Here is a 14,243-nt window from a genome sequence, read left to right on the forward strand (position 1 = left end):
AAGCTGTAAGCTACTTGTTCTTCACTACAAAAGACCCAGCCGTCAAACCCAACATACTCGAGTCTGGTAGTTTGACTAAAAAGCAGTAATATAAATAGCTACAGTACAATACAGCTCACAGTCAATTATATATTTTGTTTCTCACGGGATATGTGCATAACTATAATGGTTTCAGTGTCATTTATTGTTTTGTTTTTTCAGGTATATGTGTGTAATGTTTGCCCTTAAACGCATTAGGCTTCCTGCCTCAGCAAGATTAAAGAAAATATGGGTCAAATTTATTTTTACTAAAGAAAAAAAAAAGAGAACAAAAACAACATTAACAATATTCTTGTATTTTTCACATTGAAATTTTTTTATAGTGTGAACTCCTTTTTTGCAATATTCTCATTGGACAATCGTTATAATTGAGCAAAAGAAGAACAGAAATGCTGAAATAATAATAATTATTTATATTATTATTATTGTTATTGTTATCAGGCAAACCACTGCATTTTTGCAAATGAAAGTAAAACAGTAGGTGTCCTTCCTCAGTCTAAAGACATGAGAATCCTCTATTCTATTGATGATAGAATATGTGTATATATACACTACCGGTCAAACGTTTTAGAATGCCTTTCTCTCTTAATGGGTCTCTTTATTTTCATGACTATTTAAATTGTAGATTCTCACCAGAGACACCAAAACCTGTGAATGAACACACATGGAATTATCTGGTAAACAAAAAGTGTAAAATAACTCTAAACATTTTTATATTTTAGATTTTTACAAAATAGCCACACTTGACCGCTTTGATCTCTTAGCATTCTCTCCATGGGCTTCATGAGGTGGTCACATAAAATGGTTTTCCAAAGAGTCTCATTTCATTGAGAAACGGCTGAAGGTTAATATTTCAGTCATTACAGCAAAGTACTTTAAGGATTCTAAAATAAAATATTCTAAAATATAATATTTTAAAATTATTTGTTTACTACATTTGCATATGTGTTCATTCACTGTTTTGATGTCTTCATTGAGAATCTACGTACAATGTAAATAGTCATAAATATAAAGAAAACCATTAAATGAGAAAGGCGTCCTAAAACGTTTGACCAGTAGTGTACATACATTATATACAGGGGTTGGACACTGAAACTGAAACACCTGGTTTTAGACCACAATAATTTATTAGTATGGTGTAGGGCCTCCTTTTGCTGCTAATACAGCGTCAATTCGTCTTGGGAATGACATACAGGGGTTGGACAATGAAACTGAAACACCTGTTATTTTAATGTGGGAGGTTTCATGGCTAAATTGGACCAGCCTGGTAGCCAGTCTTCATTGATTGCACATTGCACCAGTAAGAGCAGAATGAGAAGGTTCAATTAGCAGGGTAAGAGCACAGTTTTTCTCAAAATATTGAAATGCACACAACATTATGGGTGGGATACTAGAGTTCTAAAGAGGACAAATTGTTAGTACACGTCTTGCTGGCGCATCTGTGACCAAGACAGCAAGTCTTTGTGATGTATCAAGAGCCATGGTATCAGGGTAATGTCAGCATACCACCAAGAAGGACGAACCACATCCAACAGGATTAACTGTGGACGCAAGAGGAAGCTGTCTGAAAGGGATGTTCGGGTGTTAACCCGGATTGTATCCAAAAAACATAAAACCACGGCTGCCCAAATCACGGCAGAATTAAATGTGCACCTCAACTCTCCTGTTTCCACCAGAACTGTCCGTTGGGAGCTCCACAGGGTCAATATACACGGCCGGGCTGCTATAGCCAAACCTTTGGTCACTCATGCCAATGCCAAACGTAGGTTTCAATGGTGCAAGGAGCGCAAATCTTGGGCTGTGGACAATGTGAAACATGTATTGTTCTCTGATGAGTCCACCTTTACTGTTTTCCCCACATCCTGGAGAGTTACGGTGTGGAGAAGCCCCAAAGAAGCGTACCACCCAGACTGTTGCATGCCCAGAGTGAAGCAGGGGGGTGGATCAGCGATGGTTTGGGCTGCCATATCATGGCATTCCCTTGGCCCGATACTTGTGCTAGATGGCCGCGTCACTGCCAAGGAATACCGAACCATTCTTGAGGACCATGGTTCAAACATTGTATCCTGAAGGCGGTGCACCAATACACACAGCAAGACTGGTGAAAGATTGGTTTGATGAACATGAAAGGGAAGTTGAACATCTCCCATGGCCTGCACAGTCACCAGATCTAAATATTATTGAGCCACTTTGGGGTGTTTTGGAGGAGCGAGTCAGGAATCGTTTTCCTCCACCAGTATCACGTAGTGACCTGGCCACTATCCTGCAAGAAGAATGGCTTAAAATCCCTCTGACCACTGTGCAGGACTTGTATATGTCATTCCCAAGATGAATTGATGCTGTATTGGCCGCAAAAGGAGGCCCTACAACATATTAATAAATTATTGTGATCTAAAACCAGGTGTTTCAGTTTCATTGTCAAACCCCTGTATATCGTAAACATTCTCTTGGCGCCTGTCGGCGGCCATAGAAGAAATAGCCGGGGGTATGCCATTGATTGGTCTGTCCTGTTAAGATAAAATGGACATGAAAGTGAAGTTGAACATCTCCCATGGCCTGCACAGTCACCAGATCTAAATATTATTGAGCCACTTTGGGGTGTTTTGGAGGAGCCAGTCAGGAAACGTTTTCCTCCACCAGTATCACGTAGTGACACTGGCCACTATCCTGCAAGAAGAATGGCTTAAAATCCCTCTGACCACTGTGCAGGACTTGTATATGTCATTCCCAAGACGAATTGATGCTGTATTGGCTGCAAAAGGAGGCCCTACACCATACTAATAAATTATTGTGGTCTAAAACCAGGTGTTTCAGTTTCATTGTCCAACCCCTGTATATGGAAGGTGTGAGGTACCCAAGTGTTACATCAGACCATTCGAAATCGTCTGATTCAAAAATCATCATGCTCTGGGTGCTAGACGACCTGTAGGGGTACCTGATCACACCACCAGGCATATGCATAATTGTCTTGCATGGATCAGGGAGTATTTACGCTGGACAAGGGACCAGTGGACCTTAGTGCTGTTCTCTGATGAAAGTCGATTCATGTCGAGCAGAAATGATGGCAGCTGTTGTGACTATGAATATATTATTTATTATTTAATATTAATACTTTAATATTTTATCAAATAATATTTAGGTCTGTTAAGGATTGTCCAGCCCAGTAAGGCGGTGGTATTAGGACAACATCGAATAGGGTGAGCCAAGCTCTGACATTATTGAACAGCAAAATTCTGCACACACATGGAATGAATTCACACAATTTCTTAAAATACAAGAATTTATTAACAAAAATAACTCAACTCAAAGTCAAACATATTTCAATCAACAAACTCTTTACCATGCTAAAATGATCCAACTAAACTACCAAGCAGAATTAAAGAATAGGGAAGACTAATGGGCTATGTACAGTATAAACAAGTTGATTAAAGATGGTTGAAACCATGACCAAAAGAGTGATGCAACATTACCATGCAATGTTTATGTTTGAGAACCAAGGATAACCTTTTCTTTCTGGTCTCGGTGGAGGAGGACACTTTTTCTCTATCTCCCGCACCCCTCCCATATCTGCCCTGCTTCAGCTCTGTGTCTTATCTTCTTTTTGGAGCCTCTTTTTGCATATCTTCCAAATTCTTAGTTATGGATTTGGTCAGCTGGTCTCTCAATGCAATTGATCACATTTCCTCGACGAAAAGACAGTGTGAAGGACAGCCCAACTTGTCCGGACGGGATGTTTTTCTCTGGATACACGATGGACTCCTGGCAGAAGTGGAGGATTATGTGTTTGTCGATAATGTCAGTCGAGGATGTGGAAGATGTGTATATAATTGGATGTTTGATATACAGACTGAGATGTTACGTGAGCTGAATCGCAGACTGGATGTGATCCTTACACAGGATCCCAGGCAGGTTGCGGTTTCTGGACTCAGGGGTGAAATGGGATAAATCTTGGAGAAAGTTGTTCGCTCGGATCTGGCGAAAGACCAGGAATTTGGCTGTTTGGATTCGCCTTTGAGAAGCACCAGCGAGACTCTCAAGGCTGATGGAAAATTAAGAGTCAGCCTAACCCAAATAATTATTGTTTTTCTGAATCTGGCTCCCCTGTATGCCCTTGATGGCTGGCTATCTTCAACCTCTCCTGGAAGTTATGCAAACATGACGCTCTGCTCCCTCTGCCCCCTCCCTTCCCTGAGGACATCTGTGGACCTGCTCAGAACTTTGTGGCCGTTTGATGAACATTTCAACGTACCATCAAGGGCAATGGCCTCTGTGACAGTGCTTCATGGACTTACTTGCACACACTCACTTACACACACACACATGCTCAAGATAAACACATGCACCCCTCACACCACCTTCACCGTTCCCGGCATGATGTTGTTTTGTAAACTTGTTGCTTCTTTGTGCTGAGGTTTTTTGCAATCTCAAACTGTATCCTGCTAAGGATAAAGTGTGAAATATGATGTTTTTCCCTCTACTTACCCAATGTGACCTCTTTTCTCATATAGCAAAGGCAGCGCCTGTGAGTAGGGCAGCAAAGCCTCGGTGACCCGCCCCCCCCCCCTTGTCTTGTGTCATAATGTATGTTTGGATGGGTTGTACTGGAATTCCAATTTCCCCTCGGGGATCAATAAAGTATCTTTGAATTGAATTGAATTGATTATATTAAAGAATCTGGAAATGAACTTAAGTTAGTCTTGGAACCAACTTAGGCAATAATCAGTACACCTTTAGACAATCATTCACAAAGCAAGATCAGATAAAATATTATTTTAATAAAATAATGTTTTAAAGAATAATCTGCTGAATAAAACCAACCTTCTGGATGACTAATTCTCAACGGTGTCTCATTAGCTGCCTTCATTTATTAAAATAATATTTAAAGAAATATTATTAAGGAAATAGTAAAATATTTAAGGAGATATTTTGGGAAAAGAGCCAAATCTTCCTGGAGAAATGGGGCTTAATGGTGTTTACATAGTTATCAAGTTTAGTAAAATAATGTTTAGGGAACGATTATTTACTGGACTGAAAACTAACAACCTTTCTGGGTAAATATTCTTTAGCAGGCAAGCACGTGTTCTTAGCTGTTACCAGTTAAAGCTAACAGAAGAAGCTGATAGCTGAGCACCAGAATCAAACACACACCTATAAAATACGGTTACTAAAAGGGTTAACATGCAAAAGTGCGGACGGCGCACAATGATCAATCTTTTTCTGTTTAAAATCACCCTTTAAATAAAGTTTGTCTAAACTTTAAATACACACAAACACAGAACACATAACTGAGCACGTGGTGCTGAGCAGATAGCCTGCTAGCACCAAGATAGTAGAGTTTCACAAACAAAACAAAACTTCATAAAATGAAAAACGTTTAGATCATTTCATCCTAAATCACTTCTCTCTGCCCAAACCTAACCTCGTTTGAACCGTGCTGAGGAAAAGTTGTGTGGGCGACGACGAAGTTTGAATAAGCTCTGTGAACAAAAGGTTAGCTACTGCTAACTTCCGTAGCTGTGGCTGGGCGGCTCTTTCTGTCAGCCGGCCAACTGCACAGTTGCTACGGTAACCACAGTGATTCGGTCCCTGTTGTCCTCCTTTCAGACCAGGAAACTGCTTCACTCAGCGTCGTAGAGATAGCCTCTCTGCTGGGAAACTGTCTGGAAACAAAGTTTGATCTGTAGGCTTCAGAGAGAAAGTCAAACAACGCTTGTACCTTAATTATCCCGTTCATGAATGAATCTACCGGATACATGAACAGTAATTCATTTATACTTAATTTAGTGCATATGATCGATGATCGTATGACACCCTTGGATCCAGTTGAAGAGTTATGTCTGTTTGTCAGCAAAGAGACATTAGCGCGCTGTGTCTCTCTGTCCAGGCCCCTGGGTGACCCGCGTAGAAGAGATCGATTCGTTGAAAAGTTGGGGTTTTATACGGTTAGTGGCTTCATGGGAAGTTTGCTCTTACCCCCAATTCCTAAGTTGTGCTGGAAGTAGGTTAATGCAATTTATTTTAAAGGTTCCAGAAAGGTTTGTACCGCATATCCTGTTGTAACCATGGCTGTGGGTCCCAACACAGCCAACGATGTTGGAGACATCAAGAGAGAGCGCTGTGCAACAGCTACTGTTGTCATCAGATGAGCCTTTGGTGGTGGTTGTGTTACAGTGTTGGCAGGTGTATCTAGTCAACACAGAACTGCCCTTTACTTTGTGAATGGTACAATGACAAGTCCAAACTACCTTAATAGCATCATTAATCCAGTCACTGAGCCCCTGCTTAAACAACTCAAGCCTAATTTCATCTTCATGGACAGCAATGCTCCAGCTCATCGAGGTTGTATCTTTAGGGAATGGCTGCTGGAGACTGGGGTACCTAGAATGGAGTGGCCTGCACTTTCTCCAGACCTGAATCCCATAGAAAGCCTGTAGGATCAGCTAAGTTGCTGTCTAGAGGCCCTAACTCTATACCCCAGAACCTCAATGACCTGAGGGCCACCCTTCAAGAAGAGTGGGATGCCAAGCCTCAGCAGACAAAAAGTCGATTTGTGAACAGCATGATACGTTGAAGCTGTAATTGATGCTCAAAGGCAAGACACGTTATTGAGACATTGACATTTTTTGTTGTTGGAAAAACTCGAATAGCGACCCCTTCAGCACAGCAGAAGGGTTAAAAAATTATTGTTTAATGCAACTTTTGATCAATGAGTCTCACTAATGAACTGTTTAACCAATCATTGATGAGCAATTGATTTCAAAATTTTTTTTCTTTTTCTGCATTTTTCTTTAAGATGTTTTTTTTATTTTGATGGTCCTCTTGTGGATTTCGGTAAAGTACTTTTGATTTTCTTGTGCACTAATGGCACTTTATTAATAAACTTGCCTTGGCTTACTCACAGAATACACAGAATAGATGTGTAAGAGTTTTTTCAACACGCAATCATTGGTACAAACACAGATCTTCATAGCCGTGATCTAAATAGTGTAAGACCTTGCAACACATAGCCTACACAAATAGTCTGTGTAAAGTTTCTATTTATACTTCGTCAGCTATATCGTTAATGGATATGTCAGGTGGATTTTGAGACACCTATTTAAGAATATTAAAATCAATAATAATTGGACATGCATGTTTGTTTTCTCTAACTGAGTAATGCAGCTGAAATATCACACTTTCCTTCCCTTATTGCCTTCCCTCTAGTAACATGGTAGTTTCAGAAGTCAGGGATGGAGCAAAGTAAAATTAATTTCTAAAGACTGCTGTCTCCTTTGCCTGGATATGAAATATGCAACTGGTCATTAGTCTAACACTGACTTGACAGGAAAACCATGGCATGACATATATTAAAAACGACTGTGTTGCTTCTGTATTCTTTCTCAAGAAATAATTGATATTGACTAAAATCAACAAAATGAACTTACTTAAATAAAATAAACTTATTTAAAAACCTATTTAAATAAATTATTAGAAACGTGTGAGATTTGAGTGAAAACTTTTGCCCAAAAAGCTCTTTAAATAAGGTTCTCTAATGCTGCTAAAAGAATGATTATTGGTCATTTTTATTATTATTTTGCACCTGTAGACATTTACAGTCACTGGCTGCATAGTAGTTATCATGTAGCTATTAATGATAGTACACTATGAAAGATCAAATGGCCCATACATATGATACTCTCTCTCTCTCTCTCTCTCTCTCTCTCCCTCTCTCTCTCTCACACACACACACACACACACACAAGGGAACACAAATGCAGATGCACCCATGCAAAGACAACAGTGTCGGCAGAAAGGTCACAGCACACCATGAGTGAGAAAAAATATATCTGAAGATGAGACGACATGCTGCCTGTTGCTATGGAGCACTACTCGACAAGAACACACAAAGACACACCCACTCACGATCCATGGTCAATCTTAAAGAAACAAACACATGTCCATGAATATAAACACACGTGCTCAATCAATCGTCGTCCTGTTAAGGAAGTAAAGATGCTTTAATAACTTTTTAAGAGTGCTGCTCCATTAGTTATTTCTTACAGACTCTCAGATTTTTTTTTCATCCCAGTTTTCATGTCTTTCAAAGGTGCTAATATCTGAGGACCGAGTTATTGATTCCTGCTAGTTAATTAGATTCCTACTTCAGAAACAAACAAAGTTAAGAAGCAGGAAAGGCAGTCCTGCTGACAGATAAGAAAGTGCTTTCAAATGTCCACAATATTGTATCGGCTTTTGCAGACATCCAGTATGAAGTTAAAAGGATATTAGTCCTCAGTGACAGATGTCAGCAATTTCAGGGTTTGAAAGTTGTCATCAGTATCAAAATGAATCCATATTATACCAAATAATAGAAAATAATTTATAAATGAACAAAAGCTAAAACAGGGTTAGGAAAATAACCTGACTACCACAGTCTGAAAAGCTATTAATCATGTTCTTTACTTACTCTAAAATGTCATTCATTTACTAATGTTAGACTTTTTAGTAGGGGATTAATCCCTTTTACTTACATTGTGACATTAAACATGATATACTTTTATCAGCAATAACACTGACAGGAGTAGTAAATAACACAAATGATTTCATCATAACAGCTACTAGGTGGAATGTATTAGGCATTAAGTGAACAATATGTTCTCAAAGTTGGTGTGTTAGCAGCAGGAACAGTTGGGCAAGTGTAAGGATTTGAGCAAATTGGACCAAATTGAGATGCCTAGACAACTGGGTAAGAGCATCTCCAAAACTGCAGCTCATGTGGGCTGTTCCCAGTCTGCAGTGGTCTGCACTTAACAAAAATGGTCCGAGGAAATAACAGAAGTGTGAACAGGGGAAAGTGTCATTGGAGCACAAGGGGAGCAAAGGCTGGCCCGTATGGTCGGATCCATTAAATTTGATAATATCTCGAATTCCTGAAGAAGTTGTCAGAATGCAGTGCATTGCAGTTTCCTACATATAGGACTGCATAGCTGCAGACTAGTTTGGGTGCCCATGCTGGTCATAATGTTATACATGTATAATAGGAAGTCATCTCTGACGTCTCTGACATGTAAAGTTTTTTTTTTTCTTTGTCCCTTGAGTTCATTAAAAGTGAATGTCAGCTAAAGTGGGGTTTAGGATACCACTTCCCCACCATGCATGTTGACCATCTATTAGTATGTGTCCTTCATTCATTTTCCTAGTTTATTCTTTCTAGTACAGCGTGTATCCCATTAACTCTCGTTGTGCCAATATAGATCTTTGGTGAGAGATCAACACATTTAAGAGCTTAAACTAAACTCTTTCATAGGCACTGCAACCTAACAACAAAACAGCTATTTATATTAGGATCAGTCCAGACTAGCTGGTCAAATAAATCTAGTTGCAGCCTATAATAACGTGAGACTAATTCATCCACCAAAGTGCTATTTGTTCATTTTATAATTATACAGAGATATCGTACCATTTTAATGATCCTTCATCATTGTATGTTGCTGCAGCATGCGAGAATGATCAATTTCAGATTGACGAAATATAATGGTAACTCAAAGTTTCCAGGATTTTTCTGTAAAATGATGTGACAAAACTTTTTATGCCGCGTACAGGAAATATGTGAAAAGTCAATAATAAAGGTCAAAGCTTCATCTGTAGGTAGAATTCCAGTCAGTATTGCCCAGTAGTGGCCAGCGGAGTCCATCACTCACCTTGCGCAGAGGCAGACTTCTTTCTTCGAAACCGACAACCATCCGCCAGCTGTCCTGTCTGTATTCCTTTATGGCACCTGTTCCTTAAAATCCGTCAGAACTCAGCGGGACTCTGCTCCATCCAGATTAATTTGACTCGCATATCTTCTTTCAAACCGCGTCGCTCCCTCTGAGAAAAATTAAAATAACAGTAACAATAATAAACTCCTTCTCGCTGCTTTACGTCGTGATGCGCCTGTCCTCTGGGGACTTCTCAGGTCCGCGGTACCGCGCCGCAGGTAGGAAGAACACCGAGCTCTGTTGATATCATCCACTTAACTCGGACCAAAAAGCGACAGCGGGGATCAGACGAGCTCGCCCGGCGTGGGGGGAGGAGGAAGAGCTGAAAGTGTGAGAGGAAGCGGCAGCCTTCACAGGAATGAATGAAAGACACAAAGCGCACTCGGCTTACACGGTGTGTGCGACACAGTCCACGCTGAATGCTCGATTTGTTCAGTGAGTAAATGTATGCTTCGGTCCACGGAGCGGGTCTCCGCTTGGTTCACCCACGTCAATACCAGCTCATATAAAGAGATGAGGAGCACTAGCGTTAACCTTACATTGACATGGAATTTCGCTGTGTTCCTCTGATTGATCACGAACTCCTGCTGTTGCTTTCAGCCAGACGCAAAGGTGCAGCAGGTGTACCGCAGCACATCTTGGTGACACTTTCCCAGGTTTTAGATAAAGCAAGGGAAGTGCAAAAATCACACACAAGGTAATGCAAAACATGTTCAGGACAATAAAGGACAAATGTAAAAAAAAAAAGAAAAAAACATGCATAACAAGAGATTCATTAAAAACTAATAGAGAAATAACGTAAGCAAGAAAGAAACATTAACATGACAAATTAAAACAATTAAATAGCTACAACATGATAAAAATGAACAGTATGGTTCTGATTTTGAATTTTTCATATTTTCTCCGATTTTAGGCTTTGTTGTTTAATTCCGGTCCCTGGAACATTGGGTAAACAGATCTCTGATGACTTGAAGAGTCTAGATGGTCCATACTTCAACTCTGAAATATATTTTGGTCAAAGACCATCCTGAGCTTTATAGAGCACCGGCAAGGTTTAAAAAAACAAAACAGCACGGTGATTCAAGGCAGAAGGAATAAAATCTATTTTTCCAAATGTTGCGGATGTTGGCCAACGCTCATCCACTACCTGGTTTTATGGACGAATTTACTGAGTGACAGTAAGGGACTCTGATAATGTGCTGAAATAAAAATAAAAAGTTGTCTCCAGCATGCATATGGTTCAATATCTTGTAATGCTTACAATCTGCGCTAGAGGGAGCATGTAGAAATTTCACATAATCTTTCTTCTCCTCATATTATTTTGTCAAATAACACAAAGTCATCCCTGTTTAACAAAAAAGATCTGGACCAATTGATCACAATACCTGACTATCCAACCAATCTTTGCAACACATCTGTAAGTTCAAAAATTATTCAACAGAGCTTTTAAGGCGTTGCTCTTTGAAATCAACCATAACGTCAGTGGCATAACTAATTCCAACAAAAACATTAATTGGTATTGAATGTACCTGCTCAAAAATATCTTTGGGTCGTCAAAGCTTGTCATGGGTTTTTGACTCTGAACATGAGTGAAGAAAGAAAGGGGAAACAGCAATGCTACCAGATAGCCCATGTATTATCAGCCTCTTCTTTGTCACAAATTTGTTCATGATGTAATGGCTCTTCATCAGTTTGCAATTCGTACCTCAATTTTAAACCCTTACCAGTCAATGTCATCCTTTTCTACCCTTACCAGTCAATGTCATCATTTTCTATTTCAGTATTGTGCCCATATTTAAGTATTTTTATAAATGATCTATAGAAATGCTCAAACCTCATGAATAATTTAATGTGACGGCATAATATTTCCAGAAGAACTCATATTACACCCTCTTCCCAATGTCTGAGCAACCTCATGCTGTCAGATGCATTTCAATGTAACCACATTTCCTTACAGGTTATTGAAAATTACTTTAGGTTGTTTTTTGTCAAAGCGAATAAAAAAAAATCTCCTACCAAGTACTTCCTGTGGAAGAAGGCTCCTTTTTGTACCTGAAAAAGTTGGGTCTGAAATGACCAAAATGTGGCAAATGACCAGCACCTGATTTAATGTTGTTGTGTTTAGCTCATGCAGTTTAACCAATGATATTAATGCAAATAGAGAATGCAATATTGAAATATTACATCAGTCTTTTAGTGCAGTGTTCCTGCATATAAACATTCTTAAAACAAGTCTACATGATAATGCGTTGCTTAGTTTCTAGTATCATGGCTTCATGGTGGCGCAGTTGGTAGCACTGTTGCCTTGCAGCAAGATGGTCCCGGGTTCGACTCGATCTTTCTTCATGGAGTTTGCATGTTCACCTGGGTGAATTGCATGCGTGGGTTCTCTCCGGGTACTCCTGCTTCCTACCACAGTCCAAAAACATGACTATTAGGTAAATTGGTATCTCAAAATTGCCCTTAGATGTGAATGATTGTATGCGTGGTTGTTTGTCTTGTGTGTGTCTGTGTTGCCCTGCGATGGAGTGGCAAGCTCTCCAGGGTGTACCCTGCCCTTCACCCTGCTGGAGATAGGCAATCTGCAGAGTCACTTTTAAACTCATGCAAAGTACATCTACTTAGTTAAAATGTACAGCTTACAATGTGAAACAACCCAAATAGATGTTTTACATGAGGGTCAGTAATAAAGTTCTGCATGTTGATAATCTGTCCTGTTCTTTGAAAACAATGCAGGCATTGAATATTCTCAAGCCTGCCTTGGCTGATGGTCTGATAAATTAGCCCATGCTGATGTGCATTGTTTCCATGAATTTGTATATGTTTGGTATATTTGTGTGTAATGTTGTTTTTTTTAGTCTGCATATGTATAATTGTTTGTCTAACTGTCTGAGCACATTTAAGAACTAGCTTGCCTAACTTAAATAGTGTTGGTTATCTGCTCAAGAAATTTCTCAGAAGATGGCTCTCCCATCCCACAGTGTTACACAGCATAGCTCATATTTACTATATATGCTCAATTTGTCAGAAGAAAGGGCAGCAAAAATAGAAAACCTCATGTTATGTTGGCATGGCATTTCTGCTGATGCCATTCAGTTAGGGTACAGAAATTATCTAAAAACAATGTAGAATGATCGCCATCACTTGATTTTGATGGAGCTAATTTTAAACACATCTTTTAAAACAGAATGTGCTTGTTTTATTGATATTATTAAATAATAGCCTTATGATCAAACACACATTTTTCAGGGATTGTAATAAACAAATCCTTTTCTTTAAAGATAACATTGCAGTACTATATGTCAAAGTCTAGAAGCTGTTAAAACAGGTTTAATATTACAGAATTGTCTGAAATGAAAAATCAGGCCTTGATAAATAATTTTAAAACTTTCCCATGTTGTGACATCCATTTTTACAATAACAGGGACGCACAAATTAATTTGTTACAATATTAATAAAAAAGAAAAACATAGTTGCCTAAGTGTGCACACCCTTAAACTAATGCTTTGTTAAAACACTGCTTGATTGAAATCAATTTGTGAAATCAAATCACCTCTTCAACCTTAGCCTGGCCCAGAAGAAGGTTCCAGTGTTGTGGAAGACCTGCTGTCTTGTTCCGGTACCAAAGAAAACTCACCCATCAGTCCTCAATGACTATAGACCTGTTGCCCTGACATCCCACATCATGAAGGTCCTAGAGAGACTCCTGTTGGCCCACCTGAGTAAGCAAACAGTAAACCATCAAGACCCCCTTCAGTTTGCTTATCGCTGTGGAGTTGGAGTTGAAGATGCCATCATACACCTGCTTCAACAAACCCACTGTCATCTGGACAAAGCCAGCAGCACTGTGAGGATCATGTTCTTTCATTTCTCTAGTGCATTTAACACAATCCAACCTGATTTGCTTTGTCAGAAACTCCAGAAGACTCAGGTGGAGGCCTCAACAATCTCCTGGATCAAAGACTACCTGACAAACAGACCACAGTTTGAGACTGAAGGGTTGTGAGTCTAACCAGGTAGTCAGCAGCACAGGAGCACCACAGGGGACTGTACTCTCACCATTCCTTTTCACTCTGTACACCTCAGACTTCCAGTACAAGACAGACTCCTGTCATCTGCAGAAATACTCGGATGATTCTGCAGTCGTGGGGTGGATCAGAGATGGACAAGAAGCTGAGTACAGGAAGGTGGTGGACCGCTTTGTGGCATGGTGTGGAAACAATCATCTCATCTTGAACGTGACTAAAACAAAGGAGATGATTGTAGATTTTAAGAGAAACAGGAATAAGTCAAAAACTATTTCTATCATGGGAGAAGAAGTGGAGGTGGTGGAGGAGTATAAATACCTCGGTGTTCACCTGGACAACAGACTAGAGTGGAGATGCAACTGTGAAGCCATCTACAAGAAGGGACAGAGCAGACTGTACTTCTTGAGGAAGCTTAGGTCCTTTGGTGTTTGCAGCA

The 14,243-nt window shown here is 39.7% G+C and overlaps 1 protein-coding gene across 1 annotated transcript in view; it reads right to left on the reverse strand.

Moving 5' to 3' along the window:
- Positions 1-10,697, reverse strand: part of zgc:171482 (zinc finger protein) — a 114,768-nt gene extending 104,071 nt beyond the window's left edge. Inside the window, exon 1 of the mRNA XM_047352161.1 lies at positions 9,720-10,697. Coding sequence (XP_047208117.1) covers positions 9,720-9,761 — 42 coding nt within the window. The 5' untranslated portion in view covers positions 9,762-10,697. The remainder of the gene's footprint in view (positions 1-9,719) is intronic.
- Between the last annotated feature and the right edge of the window lie 3,546 nt (positions 10,698-14,243).

Source organism: Girardinichthys multiradiatus, chromosome 22 (genome assembly GCF_021462225.1).
Source record: "Girardinichthys multiradiatus isolate DD_20200921_A chromosome 22, DD_fGirMul_XY1, whole genome shotgun sequence".
Classification (NCBI taxonomy): domain Eukaryota; kingdom Metazoa; phylum Chordata; class Actinopteri; order Cyprinodontiformes; family Goodeidae; genus Girardinichthys; species Girardinichthys multiradiatus.